Raw genomic sequence first — 17,703 nt, 5'->3', positions numbered from 1 at the left:
GAGCGACTCTCCCTCTCTTTGACCTCCTCAAGGGCCTTTGCAGCACGAGCCCCCGCTTCTTTAGCCTCTTCAAGTGCCTTCGAAGCCTGGGCCTCCGCCTGTTGGGATTTAACCGCAATCACCTCGGCCGCAGTTTTCTCTTTGCCCAGAGCAGCATTCGCGGCCTTGGCATTCGTCAACTCCTGACGAACACGAAACAGTGATTCATTCACCTTGGCCCAAGATTCCTTCCACGACTTACGCTCACTAGAAAGAGTTTCTTGCCAACTCTTGCGCTCCTCAGAAAGTAACTTGGCAAGGGTACGAACCTGTTTTAACTCAGCAGTTGCAGCCCACTCTGCGGTCTGTTTCTGCTTCTCAAAAGCAGCCCTATCCCTCTCAAGCTGCTCCGCACCCGCACGAGCAGCCTTCACCAACTCTTCTGCTTCGGTCCGCAAGCGAGCAACTTCCTCCTCCCTGCGGCCTAGCACCTTGTAATCTTCCAAAATGGCGTTCGCCACTATGGAACTTCCTACTAGCATGGTAGAAAGTTGGTTGATGCGCATCTCACGGGGTGCAGAACGGGCACGTTCAACTTCAAATGGGGTGCCCAGACCACCCAGAATTTCCTTGCATGCAGAAGGATCATTAGAAATATCATCCCCATGCAAAACAGTCCAGGGGGGTCGATGATAACTGGTACTCCGACCCGGAGTATACGTACGGTAGTACCATTCCAACTCAGACTCTCCGGGCTGAATCAGAGGTCCTTCATAACCCGCACCCCCGGATGCAGAACCAGAACCCTTTTCCGTAGTTGGAGATTTCGGCGGCTCAGCATCCTACTTCTGCTTCCCAGCATCCGAAAACCTCAAGTCCAACCCATCGCCATTATTTGGGCTGATCAGGTTGTTGGAGGAATCCAAAGTATCAAAAATCTGGGTAGCAGTCTTCTCCACCGTTTCCTCCACCTGTACGGGGGGATCAGGAACCACCTTGACAGAAGGTGCCGCAGGCTCCTTTGGTACCCCCCGCACCCGCAGCTGTGGTATGCGAGGGAGAAAAAGGAGCATCAAAGAGAGAATATCCTGCATCTTTGGGTTCTGCAATATAAACAAGGCAATAACTATCAATAAACAAGTTGTGCTTACAATACACTTGCAACAGTTATATACTTACCAGCAGTAACCGCAGGTTTCTTTTGCGCCGGAGCACCCCTTTTAGACTGCAGCTTCCGACGTTTCAATTCACCACCACCAGCAGCCTTTTGCTCTGGTTCTCTCTTCTTACCAACAACGGGAGGCCCCGCAGCAGTCCCACTCGCAGCCGCACTACCTAAAACACCCAAACCCTCAAGGGTATCAGATACTACCATGTAATCGATATATCTGCGATAACAAGATCGATAGGTACCTGCGGCCTGAGACACCGGAGGAGGGGCAACTGAGCCCTCAGCCTTCTCCTTACCACGACCCCGCGTGGTTTTCTTCACCTGCTTCCTCTCCACATGCTTCTTGGGGATGCGCTTTTCAAACTTCCCCAAGTCCGCAAGGACAGCTGCATTGGAGAAATCAAGCACACAAATTACAAGGGTGAACTTGGAAAACAAGTACAACTTAGAAAATACCTTTTTCGCCTTCTGGCACGGGTGCCTGCAACACATCACGTTTGGGTACGCGGAAGTTGCCAACAATTTCTAGATTAAAACCTTCCCGTAGCTCAACCGGAATCAGCTCAACTTTGCCCTTGAAATCGGGCTCAAACATCCTCCACAGACCAACCGCAGGCTCTGATACAACACATGCATGCATATTACTACAAGGATAATGAAGCAAGGAAAACAATAAAGAGTAACATGCTTACCACCACCCTTTTCCCGCACAACGGGCCTTGCCTTCCTGTCCGACCTAGTAAGCATCATCCGCAACACCCACAGCTGGTTGTTGTCTAACTTCTTGAGTTCAATAGGCCGCAGCCTAGAGAACCAGTCCACAGTCTTCGCGGTGGCAACAGGAATATCTTCATCAGTGACACCAATATTGACATCCCGGAAAGTCATATTGGCATATACCGCACAGGCTTTAACATAGAAGAGTTTCTTCTTCCAGCCGGTCACACCCTTAGGGGGTGTCATCAACTTCAAACTCCCATGCCGTTGATTAAAAGAGAAAAATCCGGTGTTCACCGTCAACTGGTAAAACCGTCAGAAATTCTCAACAGTTATGGGCAAGCCATGAGCACGAAAGGTATACTCAAAGTTCCTGATTCGGAACATCCCAAATGGACTAAGTTGGGAGATATGGAGATGATAGTACTCTAACACCTCCGCAACAAACACCGTCACCGGCAACCGAAGGTTGCCTTCGGTAAAAAAAATCTGCCCACATGGTAATATAACCGGCCGGAGCATCGGCACCGGTGTCCCCCTCTTGTGGGTAAGTGGCTTTCCAATCATCAGCCATTTTTACAGTGGTCATTAAGGTCTGAAAACCACCCTTTGACCACTTCAACACCGGTAACCCACCACCGGGAGCATCAACGTCATCATCTTCGTCTTCATCAGCCGCCACTACCGGCTGTTCAGGGTTCTCACCCTCCACATTGTGTGGATTCGATGGTTCAGCCATCAGAAATATAGAAGATGAGCACTAAAAACTCAAAATAACCTCACCGGAAGTTCAAGAAATCTCTTCGGAGAAGCCAAAGGAAATGTTTCTCTCACCGGAAAATTTTTGAAATTTCGAACAAGTGAGGGGAAACCACGAACGGTTTCCCCTTATATACCCATCGCAATTAATGCGGAGGGAGAAACTGAATCATCACGTTCAAAAAGAGTGAATTACGCGACACCACGTGTCAAGCGCCGTTTCCGCTGACGGTTACCACGCGCGCGTGGCCGCCCACGCGCCTGACAAGAGAGACCTTTACACTCCTTGCTACAGTGCATTTAATGCCTCGGGCAGTGCAAATGTCCTTTCATTTCAGCACATGCCAGAATGATCTCACCAACTTCCACCAACTCACACGTGAGATCAGCCACGTATGCAACAAAAAGCGACTACATTATCCAATTATAAGCGGCATGCGGTTTCTCTGGTATACCACACCATAACCCATACCGCATGTCGTTTTTTTACATACCCCATAAAATAGCCAAAAAATTATATCTTTCCATGGTTAAGGGGTATAAACATGTCCGCACATACCCACGAGCACACGTGGAATATGCGGAGATGACACACACGAGCCCGTTCAGGTGTGTCAGATACTCAGAACCAGCGTTGTTCTTTGGATTGAACCGCATCTCAGAAACAGGTAAACCGCATTGCCTTCATTCTCTTCAAGCTTCAAATCCCTCCTGTCCGGTTCACAACCACAGAGGGTGAATAAACAACTTCTTTAACGAGAAGAAGGAAGGGAATGTACGCGTACGCACATCAGCAACCCTGACTCCTGATCCTTCAAGAGCCATATCCGAGCAACACACCCGTTTCAAGCGAATATGGGGTGACAAAACCGCAGACACTCATGAGTCGCTGCGGACACAACCATAGCTTCCGCAAACGGTTGCTACGGAATAGCCACAACTAAGTCTTCACATCGAGGAACGAAACTACTTCAAGGAAAACTCCTCGGTATTGGAGCGTGAAGGAAGGTGCCTAAGGAAGAGATGCGGACGAGATCCCTAATGATCATACGAGATCTTGTCGAACAACAAGCGATCGAATAAGCGGTAACAAGTCTGCTTATGACTTTGTTACCCTACTTGTAAGATGGATAGAATAAACAATGGTGGGCATTACCATGCCTATGACCATGTTTATTTGACCATTATCCAGAATCACATTGTTCGACCAAACATGGCCAACAATGACGCAAGTACTCAACATTGTTCCCACAACCGTGGCCAACAATGTCAAGCAACGAGGTAACCGCAAAGGACGTGCGGTTACTAGAGAGTTAATTGGAAGAACATGAACACCCCACAGAAGGGATCATCATTTGATGTCCAATCATGACATCAGAAAACTCTCTTCTTCATTCACCACTTCAAAGGTTGGTTCGAAGTTTGTTCACACCTTCAGCCAACATCTCAGAGATTGGTTCGAAGTTTGTGCATACACCCAGCAAGGTCTCAAGGTTGGTTCGACACACCAACAGGTGGCACCCAACCAGAGGCTGAGAATTTCGAATTAGACGAAACATTCTCACCGGTACGGAAGAGGCATCAAATGACCCTTCCAGACCTCCAGCTTGATTTCCAAAGAGCAAAGACCATCCACATGGTCTAGGATCTTCTCCAGACTCCAAACTACCTTCTAAACACCATAGTCCAGTACTCCTCCCACATGCAACTTGCATATGGCAGCAACACTAGACTGGGGGGACTTGAAGGGGTATGGTCCCAGATCTCGCGTCAGCATCGGCCGCGAGTGACCCTTACCCTTACCAAAACCCTCACTGGCTAACAACCTACTTATGTCCGTGCGGGAACGCATCGACACAGTGGTTGAATCCAATCTGTCCAGTGATGGAGGAGGACTTACCTGGAATATGAGAACGGTAGGGTGATGCGGCATAGCATCACATCTGGTGTATGAAAACTGAAGTATTCACAGCGATGCGGTCTGGCACCACGTCCAGTGAACACTTCTATCAATACAAGGAAGCTGCGACAGTCACCACAGGCGACGATGCGGCTGGCACCGCGTCTCGCGTATTTCTTGGTCAAGCAAGGGACGCGGTAACATCAAATGTTACCGCAGACAGCGATGCGGCTCGCACCGCATCCTATACGCCCAACAAGTGGGACTGACACCACAGTGCAAGTAGCACCAATGACAGTCACCTGTCAGGGCTACGTAAGTAACAGACTGACGTGGCGTAACCTCCACACCCGACAAGCCTGACACACCTGCAAAGGTGCAGCACGTCGTCAGTCTGTCCATCATCCTCCTCCTTCACTCCTCGGCTATAAATACCAACCCCAAACCAGGTTTGAGGTATCTCTTCACAACTCTCTCACTACTACTACTATCATAATTTGCTTCCCAAGCAGATTACTGATTCTCACGCCGGAGAGTGGTAACAAGGAGCACCCCCCACCCCATCCTCCTTGTAACGAGTCACGGTTTGTTTCCTTGTGCAGGAGATCAACCCACCGGTGATCCAGCCAGCGATCCTCGGGAGGAAGGGATTAACCCTTCTTGACGAGACTAGTGAGTTAACCCTGCCCGGTTAACCATTGTTTCATCAACACTACCCTAAACCTCAGGCAGTCATTTTTGCTAATATAAAGTTGTCTCCTGGACTCAAGAGCATATGTTATGACCATGTTACTAAGCTTTGCCTTATCAGGAATCAATTTCCCGATGAAAAAAGGATTATATGATGCATCGGGACCTATTGACTTCAATGTAGATCTCCTAGTCTTCCTCAGGCTTTTCATTGCCTTATCGAATACTGTTTTATCATTATTTTCAGTATCAGTTTCAAAGTCATCCAGATCCACGTTGAGGTCATCCTCAGACACTTCTTCCTCACTTCCATTCTCCTCTACATCAGAGTCAACATTCTTTCTGAATTTCTGCATGTCAACTTCTACGTCATACAAGGGATTATCCTCTTTTACCCAGTAATCAGGATCATCTTGAACATTAACATTATCATCACTATCTACTTGCTCTTTTTCTTGTAAAACAGGTTCCTCCTCATCCTGTTCATCAAAATCCTGATCATTACTACCCTCATCATCATTTTCCTTATTCTCCTCACCTGCTTGATCACTCTCTTCCTAATCATCTTCATCTACACTTTTAGTGTCATGGTAATAACATTCAAACATATCAACAAAGGGAGCATCAGGCACTTCTGCATCTTGGCTTTCAGGAGGAGGAGGACAGTGGGAACTCTGTGTCAAGACTTCTTGATCACAAGATGTCATCAACAAACGAGACGTCCAGTGTTCAACATAAAATTCAATAAGTTTTACCCCACCACAGACATACTCAAACAAGCTTATAAAATCACTATCACTAGAAAAACACTTCAAACCCAAATCCAAACAAACATACTGAATTTTAAAATGGAAGTAAAACACCATGTCAACAGAATAACCAATCTGCTTAACCATTTCCTATAGTACGTCCATACCAAAATTATCAATCTCAGCACAAACGATGAAATTATACTTACCACCCACGTATGATCGACAAGGGCTGTCATTGAACTCACCACCGTGGTACACCTTAATACTGAACTTTGTAGGTTCATAGTCATCTATCAAACCCAAAAACAAAATTTTATTAAAACTCAAAGACACTATGTTCATCTTATACAGTTTAAACCTTCAGTTTCATGCTCAATTCGACATGAAACTTAAAGAAACAGAGACAAAATAACTTACCATAATAATCTTTTTGCTCAATGTAGATGTCATCGGGTCTTACCTTCTAAAAATCACCAGCCATTTTCGTCCTGAAGCTTTAGTCGAACCTGCAAGTAGCTTGGCTTACTGGAGAAGAAGGAAAGGCATTATTGTGCAAATGAGGGCTTAATTAGGGATTGTATATGTTATAAGGATTTCTAAATTGAGAAATTAACAACTTGCCCTTCATTATGGAAGTAAAAAGATTATAATGCCCAAGTCAACTACCGGTTGACTAACGGCAGTTTGGACAAGGGGTTTAATTGAATCATTGAATACGTTAGGGACTGGAGTGTTGATTTTTTTTTTTTTGAAATAGAGACTGAACCTGCTAGCGGATGTTAACCTCAGGGACTGAAACTGTACTTTACTAAAAAATTACTAATTTTTTTAAAATAGTCGTTGCCTTTTGCAACGGTCAAAAACATCACAACGGTCAAAACCCACATATCCCCGTCTCCTTCGTCTCTTGGCCGACGGTTCCGGCGTGTCGGACCCCTAGGTGCCTCTACGAGCCATCACGACATGAGGACGCATCCCACACCCACCGTCCTTACCGTCCCAGCGTGTTGCACCCCACTGGCTGATGTTGTACTCCATTCGCGCCCCACCGAAGATCCACACCCTAATAGACGCCTCGTATAGACCTACACGTAGTTTAGTATTTTAGCCTCGTTTTTGCCTTTAGACCGTAGGTTTGCCCGTAGTTTAGGTTTTTGTTGGGTTTGAGGTTTTAAGTTGAGGTTGAAGATGAAGCCAGTAGAACAGGACGCCCCGTATACCTCTATACGAGGCAGATACGAGGCACTGATATATATATATATATATATATATTTTTGTTATTAGTGTTATTATTGTTGTTATTAATGTTATTATTATTGTTATTATTATTGTTTTTATTATTATTATTATTATTATTATTATTATTATTATTATTATTATTATTATTATTATTATTATTATTATTATTAGGCAAATTGGATTTAAATAATCCCAACTCACTGTTATTGGCCAATAATAATCCCAACTCATTTAATCACCAATAATAATCCGAACTATTCACTTTTGTTTGTAAAATACTCCCACGTTAAAAAAACACTAACTAGGTTAAAAAATTGTTGATGTGCCTTGACATGTATGCACTGACGTTGCTGGAAAGTGATGAAATCAAATTGCCAGTCAGATTCAATAACTTACAGGCCATAGAGGGCATCCGTAAAACTCTTCACCTTGCCTTGAGCTTCGATTTCCAGCCACCCTACGAATTGCAAGGAATTCATGGTTACAATAAACATTACCATCGGTGCCAACTCTAAAAATTTTGGGGTTTTGTGAACGAATTGAAGGAGATGAAGAGTTTGAGCTCATGTTTTCGTTTGGGGATAGACTGAATTTGCCCAATTTGTAGAATTAGAGTTTTGATGGAGAGTGCGATTGTGTGTGCAAATAAGGCTGATAATGATTATATGCACAGGTAAGATGTTAACCAGCCACGTCAGTGCACACATGTCAAACCACATCAACAATTTTTTAACCTAGTTAGTGTTTTTTAACGTGGGAGTATTTACAAACAAAAGTGAATAGTTCGGATTATTATTGGTGATTAAATGAGTTGGGATTATTATTGGCCAATAACAGTGAGTTGAAATTATTTAAATCCAATTTGCCTTATTATTATTATTATTATTATTATTATTATTATTATTATTATTATTATTATTATTATTATTATTATTATTATTATTATTATTATTATTATTATTATTATTGTTGTTGTTGTTGTTATTATTAATATTTTTCTTATTATTATTTTTATTATTATTATTATTATTATTATTGTTATTATTATTGTTATTATTTTTATTATTATTATTATTATTTGTATTATTATTATTGTTATTATTATTACTTATTATTTATTATTATTATTATTATTAATATTATTATTATTATTATTATTATTATTTATTGTTATTGTTATTAATATTATTATTATTATCACTTATTATTATTATTATTAATGTTATTATTTTTTATATTATTATTATTATTGTTTTTATACGTATACGGTATTTATTTGCAAATTGATTATGGAGGACCATACGTATACGGTATTTATTTGCAGATTTATTATTAATCGGAAGAATAATATTTAAAAAAGTAAAATGTTAAAAAAATTATAATATTTAGTCGATATAATATATTTAAAGAGCCGATCTTTAAAATAGTTGATTTTTTATAGTGTAAAAAACAAAAAAAAACAATTTTTTTTTTAAAACCAAAAAAATTTTCGCTAAAAAAACACATCTTCAAAAACTATCAAAAAAACCATACCAAAACCCACCAAAACACCCCTTATTTCAACCAAAAAATAACCCAAGCCCCTAGACGCCTCATATAGGGCTGTACTCTGCGTCTAGGGTTTCTTAAACTTTGTGCCTGACACCCTCTGAAGACCCCCTTGAATTCAGTGCCTAGACACCTCGTATAGCCCTATACGAGGCGTCTAGGGCACAAAAAGTGTCCAAATAGACGCAAAGGGTGTCCGGATAGATTGGGCCTTTAAAAGTTAGTCAATAAAACTCATGTAAGATTGTAACAAATATTTTTGAATAGTTTTTGTTCTTAACAAATTCTACAAACTTAAAATATTAATACAAGTGATTTTAATATTTGATAACATTTTAGTATAAATACGCCATCGATATTGATGCCTAGCGACGAGTACGATTTTGATTTAAGGTAATTAGGCAGGTATAATCTAATCCTGTATCCATATATAATCCCATAAAAAATTATAAATAATCTCATATGCAGCAGTTTGGTGCCTAGACACACACCAGTCTTGTTGAGTTGTTTCTTTATTCCTTAGACCAACACATTTATATTTTTTGAACTCAACAAAGACTTGGTTTTGTGTCTATACTTTTTAAGTTAAAACAAAGCCAAATAAATACTTGACCATCTTCAACGCAGGTAGACTTTAAGTTAATTGCATTGGAGCGGACCGTGTGCAAGACCACCCTCGGACGAGTACTGTTGAACATAGACGCCCGGTTCATAGTAAAAGAGAGAATGCATTGGGCCGGTCGGAGGGGACAAGCAAGCAATGGATGTCCATGGTTCAGTGGGCAAAACAAATTTAGATCACTTTAATTTTCGGTGTTAACTATTTTTGTTTTTTTTTTGTTTTTTGGCTTACTTGAAATTAAAAATGAACAAGTTGTACAATAATACTTTTATAGAGGTGACACTTCCAATGCGATGCGTCTATTCATGCCAAGTGTATATTTTAACTTTATAGTTGACATATGGGTTAAATCAGAAGCGTCACATAAATGCATATTTATTAAATAATAGTTCGCAGATAAAAAGGCTTCTAAATTATTGTTTTTTTTTCTAACCAAATAAAAGTCTGGGTACTCAAGGTAACCCAATGATAAAATGTGAGCTCATATATGCCGCAACCACACACAGCAAAGACGAGTCTATACGTCCGCGACCACAGACAGCGCTAGATAGCCTAAGCCCACCATCTCTAGCTCCAGAAACAACCCGCCGCCCGAAGACCCGTTAAAGTACAACCCAATTATAACGGATTTAAACTTGAGACCTATGAGCTCAAACCTAAATATTTACCACTCCAATGCCAATTGTATTATGTAACCCATTGTATTATATTTTATTTATTCGATTAACCTTTTTATCATTTTTATCATGTGTCATGTGTTAAATGCTTTTATAGGTTGTATAGTGATAGTGATAATAATAATAATAATAATAATAATAATAATAATAATAATAATAATAATAATAATAATAATAATAATAATAATAATCTTACTATATAATAAAAGAAACCACTTTTAGGACACTTGTCATCATATTAGACCATCTGTTATAGATAATTATTATTATAATTTAATCTATTCTAATTAATTTTAGATAACCCTCCTACTAAATATTATTTAATTTAATATCTTATATTATAGATAACTCTTCTACTAAATATTATTAGTTTAATATCTTATGGATAATTATTATTTAGTTTAATCTCCTTCTCATTTATAATATTATTTATTTGAATTAGTTATATTTGAACGTTTTGTTTAGTTTGGTATCAAATAAATTTTACGAAACTTAAAATAAAATTAACTAATATTATTTATCATTTATACATTACGGAGTTTTAAATAATGGGTTAAATTTATTGAGACTTCGTTAACACATTTTGCAACAACAGAATAATATATTTTATCACGAGAACCAAACTTTGTATTAATATATTAAATATTTTTATTTTCACTATACACAATTACATTTACTCGACCCATGTAACACATGAAGTTTTTTAAGATATAACTTTTTATCATTTGATACATAAAATTAGATTTATTCAATTCGTACAATACATGGAGTTTTTTAAGGATATATATTTTTTATTATTTAGTACAGAAAATTACATTTATTCAAATTGTGTAATGCACATATTTTTAAAGATGTAATTTTTTATTGTTTGGTATATAAAATTACATTTATTCAACCCGTGTAATAAATGAGGTTTTTTAAAGACGTATTATTTTATTATTTGGTAAACAATATTACATTTATTCAACTCGTGTAATAAACGTGGTTTTAAGGATAAAACTTTTTTATTTGGTGTATAAAATTACATTTATTCAACCCGTACAATATGATTCTTATAGATATAAGTTTTTATTATTTAATATATAAAATTATATTTATTTAACCTGTACAATAAATGAGGTTTAAAAGATATATTGTTTTATTATTTAGTATATAAAATTTATTTATTCAACCCCGTGTAATACACGGGGTTATAACCTAGTAATAATAATAAAGCAAGGGGTATAAGAAAAAAATAATATTTAGACTTTTTATTTTTTAGATGTTAGATAATTGTTATAAAATAACCCTATACAATTAATTAAGATTAGAAGATAATAGACGTATGGACCCAAGTATGTTTTGGTTTATGAATATATATATACCCCACACACACATGGTGAGGTCGGTAGAATTAATGACCATGTCGACTAGCCGAGAACAACGGTGGTCTCTCAAGGGAATGACCGCCCTTGTCACCGGTGGCACCAAAGGCATCGGGTTAGTTCATTTCTCTACCAACCACTGAAACATTTAACTTGATCATCATAAGGTTTAAAATGCATATGTTTGTTTCATGTATGTAGTTATGCAATAGTGGAGGAACTAGCCGGATTCGGTGCAGCCGTGCATACTTGTTCCAGAAACCAAAAGGAGATCAATGAACGATTGGAAGAATGGAAAGGCAAAGGGTATGAAGTAACCGCGTCCGTCTGTGATTTGTCTTTGAAAGAAAATAGAGAGGAGCTCATCAAGGTCGTCTCATCGGTTTTTAGTGGCAGACTTAATATCCTTGTAAGTTGTTATGCATCTTTTCAAATGTTAAGAAATTGGTGATTGTGTTATTTGAAGGTTTGGAGTGGGGTTTAAATGAGTTGAGCCGCTTTTGTAGAGACCTACCCACCCTTTAAGTAGGGGGCCAAGTAACCCGGCACTCTTTTTATGTATCATGAAAAGGATATATTATTAGCAATTAGTCAAGCTTAAATAACCTGCGAGTCAAGCTCGAGCTTTAGAAATCAAGGTGGGCTCAAGCTTTCTAAAAATTAAACAAGTGGAGTTGAACTCAGGCTCAGCTCCGCTCATTTACACCCCTACTTAAAATGGAAACAAGAAAACCTTACTTGAATTTGAAGTAAGCTTGAACTCCATTGTATGTCAAATTTTCTTTATGTAGGTTGGATCCCGGGTTGAGGATGTTTGAGACTTGATTAGAATTAGAAGTATATATAAAATTAAAAAAACAAGCTTAAAAATGTCATCAAGTATATATGCTCGATCGATAAAATAAGCTAGATACACAAAAATATATTGTGATTATTTAAGCATAATAACTACATATATATCAACACATGCATACCATATGGAATACTACACATAACTTTTGATCTTATAAATTGTGCCAAAAATGTGTAGTTTGCTATGCAGATACAATAATTTTAAGGTAAATATATACAAAATCTCTGTGTTTAGGTGTTGACTTTTGTGTAATATTATTAGATAAACAATGCTGCATCGACGTTACTCAAGGATGCAACACAACATACACTCGAGGATTACGCATCTATAATGAGGACCAATGTTGAATCACCCTACCACTTGACTCAACTCGCACACCCGTTGCTCAAAGCATCAGGCAACGCTAGCATCGTTTTTATCTCTTCGGTTGCTGGTGTCACGGCTCTTCCTTCTATATCTGTATATGCAGCATCTAAAGGTCGGTTATCTTATTCTGTAAAAAGATGAGTGAATGATTGCGTACATATCACTTATCATATGTTTGACCCTTGATTCATGCAGCTGCAATCAATCAGTTGACCAAGAACTTGGCTTGTGAGTGGGCCAAAGACAATATTCGCACCAATACCGTTGCCCCATGGGGTGTCAAAACTACTATTCAGAGTCTCGTAAGACCCATAAAACTCTTCATGACACTCTTTAGATATATAAAGGAAAAAAAATATTGGCTAAGATTTGCCAAAGGGTGATTATATTTATTACTAACTAGTCAAAAATTACATTATATACACGAGTGTTGTTATGCGTGTGAGTTTTTTTACATGACACACACGACACAAATCTAATATGAAATTCATGGGTTTGGGTTTAGTCTAGACTCTAAAAATGTCTGGGTTAGTTTCAGCTAAATGCTTCATCGTGACTTGGCAGGGTCGAAGGATGACCTGTTTAACCCCGTATAGGCTCAAAAATTTTGAAATTAGTATAGATTTTTACGGCATAACTTTAATGGATAGGGTATTTATGCCAAAACTAATAGGGTAAAAGAGAAATTAGTATTAGGTTTTAAAACTTACATGTAATTTTTTTTTGTTGTAGATTGTAATTTTAAAGTATCAATATGCACAGGGCCGGCTTTGGGCCTGTGCGGGAGGTTCCATCGCACAGGGCCCAAACCATTGAGAGGCCCAAAATTGATATATTTTTATTTTATATATAAAGTTATTGTAGAATAGATGAACATGTATTCCCCTTTGGCTGAATGGAAGCCGCACTCCTATATGGATAGGACGTTCCGAGTTCAATCTCAGTTGCAGTGTGTTTTTCGTTTTCATTGTTCTTTCAGTTGCTCCATGTTTTGTTTGGGCCTCAAGAGCCTGATTCAGCTTGGGTCCCATAAAACTTATTCTTTTTAGTCTTTTCTCATCTAAGCATTTACATAATAAATTTTACATATTTTCTTGTTTAAATGTAAGTTTTTTTTTTTTTTTTTCTCATTTAACCATCTACATAAAAAAAAAAAAAAAAAAAAAAAAAAAAAAAAAGTTTACATGTTTTCTTGTTTGAATTGTAAGTTTTTTTAGTAGTTCATTTCTCATCTAACCATTTATATTATAAACCAAGTAGAACTCAATATATAGTTTATAAGCTCTATTTATTTTATTTGTGAAAGTTGTGTTATCAAGCTAATTTGAATATCTTTATACGTATTATACTTCTTTTTGCTGGAAATATTTAAGTGTTGGTTAATTTTTGCTTGTCTAGAGGGTGTTGAAACTAATTTTAGGTGTATTAGCTAATTTGTAACATAAAACTTGTATTTATTGTTTTAATTAGAACATGGATAATTGTGACAACTGATAAACCATTCTAAAACTATTTGTGCTCATCTTATACCATTTTTTTAGATAATAGTCGAATCATATATTTTGATTGAAACATATGATGTGCATATTAAAATTTTGGTTGCTAATCGTGGACTTCAAGATATGCAAATTGTCGTTGGACCATGGTAACTTATTCATTAGTTGAATACAAATGGAGAACATCGTGATTCGTTTAACTATTTAACATAGATCATTTTGCTACATTTTTTTTGTTTATAGTTATTACAACTATCGTCTTATTACTGATTTTATACAAATAAGTTTATATGTAGGGGCCCATATTTCAACTCGCACAGGGCCTAAAAATTCTTAGGGATTTTCAGGGACGGCCCTGAATATGCAAATAAAAAAAACAAAAGAAAAAAATTACATGTGGTATCAACCAACAGAAATTTGTATCATGTTCGGGTTCAAGGGTCTGACACAATTTTCAGATACGTGTCATGCTAGGGTTAATGTCCAGTTCGAAATGCGAACCCGCGAACACGACTCGTATATATCCTTATACATGAGTCATAACAAACCGATGAACATTCTCCATTCGGCTGAGATTCATTCTAAAGTTTAAACATTCCCTAACTAATGTTACCAAGGACATTTGTTTGGTCAGCTTGTTTAATATATCCTATTACAAAACAGGAGAAGGTTGATGACAAAATTATTGAAGCGTATGGCGCGTTGATGGCCCGCACTCCACTTCGACCAATAGCAGAACCTGATGAAATATCGCCATTGGTTGCATTTCTTTGCCTCCCAGGAGCATCCTTTATTTCTGGACAGGTTATTGTTGTGGATGCCGGATACACAGCTGGTGGTTTCAAACAACCTTGAAGCTAGAGTTACTTTTGTATGAGTTTGTGTAGTCATCACCTTTGTTATATTTTGAACATATAAGTATGCGACCTAAGTATCACTATGATAAAAATGTTTTATGATATTACTGTTGGTGAAATTGCTAATGATTTATAAGGTTTGATTGAAATGTAAGCATTAGCATCTAAGTATAAATGCATGCCTTGATGAAATCTAGGTTTAATAGCAACAAAACTACACATGTGAACAAACTTAAACGGGGCTATGTTGATGTACATTCGTTTATCTTTATGTAAACAAATACTCAAACAAGAACACACAAATGAAGATATCTTTTTTTTTATGTTTATTTGTTAATAAAATGGACATATTCAAGTTAATTAGTTCATTAATATTCTAAACGAACACAAACTAACATAAATAATTTTTTTTAAATATTCGTATTCTTAGTTAAATCCTAAACATCAATATCTAATAGTACGTTTTACTCCTTGATTCAAAATTAACATGTTAAAAAGATCTACAAAAATACAATCTTCGAATTCTTTATGCGATCCCCATGATTCCATAATACATTATCCATGATATCAATCACTTAATCAACATTCGTATGTACTTCCATGATCCATCCTCAAATAATAAGTAAACAAAACAAATCGAATTAGTGGTTTATGTTGATTATATCATTAAAACATTAAAACATGGATCAAAACATAAAAAAAAAACCCTAATCATGTTTATGAACATAAAATTAAAGGCACTTACTTATGGGAATGGTTATCTTCGTAGATGATGATGATGTCATGATTTCTATTATGATGCCTTTGAGTGATGGAGACTTAGAGAATTGTTGATTTGTGTTTTAGGAGTTTTAGAGTTGTGTATATGAATGAACTACATGACCATACAATTTATTAGGTCCTCAAAACTCCTCACATTCTCTATATTAAAGGCATTTAAAGGAAAATCATAATGGCCCCTTAACTTATAATTAATATTCACAATTACTTCCATCAAGTAATTGTTAGGGACCTGTTATGTCATATTATTAACTTAAATGATACGTAGGCCACATTACGAGTTATTTCTAACATTCTCCCACTTACCGAGTGATCATTTATGTTGAGTATTAAGCATTTTTGGCAAAGTTTAGAACACTCATCTACTTTCATGTTGAAACTATAGCGGAGAGTTGCGGTCATTCGAATCAAAGTCAATTCAAGACCTCCAACAGTCATACTAAAGTCTCAATATAAAACACTTAATCATAAAACCAAAAAATCCTTTACATAAGTTTTGTTTATAAATTATAAGGTACGCACAAACATCAACGTAGACAAAATAAAACATTCGAGGAAATTTTAATAATCATTCATACACACAATATGATATGATACAAGTTCTTTACTAAAACCCATCCTCATTACAAATTCTTAGAAAGTTCTGGGTGGTAGACCTATAGTTATCGGATCCGCTAGCATACTTTAGTGCTTATTAGCTCGATACAAAGATTAGTTTCCTCTACTCGTTCCCGAATAAATAAAAACTTTGTATCGAGGTATAAACGAGCTCCGCTCAAACTATTATTGTTTGAGAAACTAACAAAAACTAAGCAGTCACGGTAAATCTTCAATGGTCGTGATATGGAGTTAACAACTTTGAGTCTAGGGATGAGATTTCTTAACAACATCCCATGGCATGTTGCATTGTACACTGTAACATATTCTGCCATCATTGTTGAGGTTGTTGTTAATTGTTGCTTATTAATCCTCCATAAAACTGGTCCGCCTGCAAGCATAAAGATGTACCCTGAAGTTGATTTCTTCTCATCTTTGCATTTAGCAAACTTAGAATCAAAATAGCCCACTACTTCCAAGTTATTAGCTCTTATGTATGTCAATTTATAGTCTTTCGTTCCTTGTAGATATCACAACACTTTCTTTATTGTTTTCCAATGATCTAGGCTGGGATTAGATTCATATTGGCTTAGCATTCTTGCAATATATGCAATATCAAGACGAGTACAGACTTGAGCGTGCATCAAACTCCCCACTACTGAAGCATAAGGTATCAATCTTGTCACACCCTGCTAGTAGCGGAAGCGTATTGTGTGTGACGTAAAAAAGGTAATCATTGCATCCAAATGAGTAAACATAATAAACCAAAACGATGCCATAAGTATATTGTTTTCAAACAAAGTTTATAAGTTTCCAACATAGTTTTCTAGTTTCCACAACGTTCACAAACGTTAACCATAACATAGTTATTTTACACAACACAAAAGATAGTTTTTGACATAAAACAAAGTGAGGTTTTGTCCCCTATATACCCATAAGAAGTTGGGATATAAAAGACAAACCCTCCAAAAGTGGCTATCGTTGTCATTGACTTTCCCGTTTCCCGTAGTGTATCACCGGCTCAAGACTTGTTTCCTGAAATACATGTAGTTTTAAAAAGTCAACAAAAGTTGAGCGAGTTCATGTAGTTATTGTTTTCATATGAAATCTTTGTATTCTTGTAATGAAATCCTGGTATGTTAATAGCATTTATGGAGTTTAAGGATCAATCAGTGGGTAGCGAGCCCCCTGACATTATGTACCATAAGTACGTAACCAACCCGAGACAACTTTGACATTTTTGGGATCACAAAAGCACTCCAGGGTATACCAACCAGGAGTGGAGCGTGTCTCAAACTCAATAGATCTACACCTTTTGCACCTTGGTCACTAAGTG

The 17,703-nt window shown here is 37.3% G+C and overlaps 1 protein-coding gene across 1 annotated transcript; it reads left to right on the top strand.

Annotated features, from left to right (window-relative positions):
* Positions 1 to 11,389: 11,389 nt before the first annotated feature.
* On the top strand, positions 11,390 to 15,139 carry LOC110922831 (tropinone reductase homolog At5g06060). Its single transcript, XM_022167032.2, has 5 exons — positions 11,390 to 11,533; positions 11,620 to 11,827; positions 12,533 to 12,749; positions 12,833 to 12,939; positions 14,797 to 15,139. Exons 1-5 carry the CDS (start codon positions 11,391 to 11,393, stop codon positions 14,986 to 14,988), a joined length of 867 nt encoding a protein of 288 aa, XP_022022724.2. The 5' UTR covers position 11,390; the 3' UTR covers positions 14,989 to 15,139.
* The last annotated feature ends 2,564 nt before the right edge of the window (positions 15,140 to 17,703 follow it).

Source organism: Helianthus annuus, chromosome 5, assembly GCF_002127325.2.
Source record: "Helianthus annuus cultivar XRQ/B chromosome 5, HanXRQr2.0-SUNRISE, whole genome shotgun sequence".
Lineage (NCBI taxonomy): Eukaryota > Viridiplantae > Streptophyta > Magnoliopsida > Asterales > Asteraceae > Helianthus > Helianthus annuus.
The sequence above is the reverse complement of the archived record's forward strand: the minus strand, read 5'-3'. Positions and strand labels throughout refer to the sequence as shown.

Bases quoted from the DNA above. Each gene is read 5' to 3' on its own strand.
- LOC110922831 (XM_022167032.2), top strand. From the start codon at position 11,391: ATGTTTTGGTTTATGAATATATATATACCCCACACACACATGGTGAGG. The intron at 11,534-11,619 runs GTTAGTTCATTT...TCATGTATGTAG, and splicing joins GGTGGCACCAAAGGCATCGG to TTATGCAATAGTGGAGGAAC. The intron at 12,940-14,796 runs GTAAGACCCATA...ATTACAAAACAG, and splicing joins AAACTACTATTCAGAGTCTC to GAGAAGGTTGATGACAAAAT.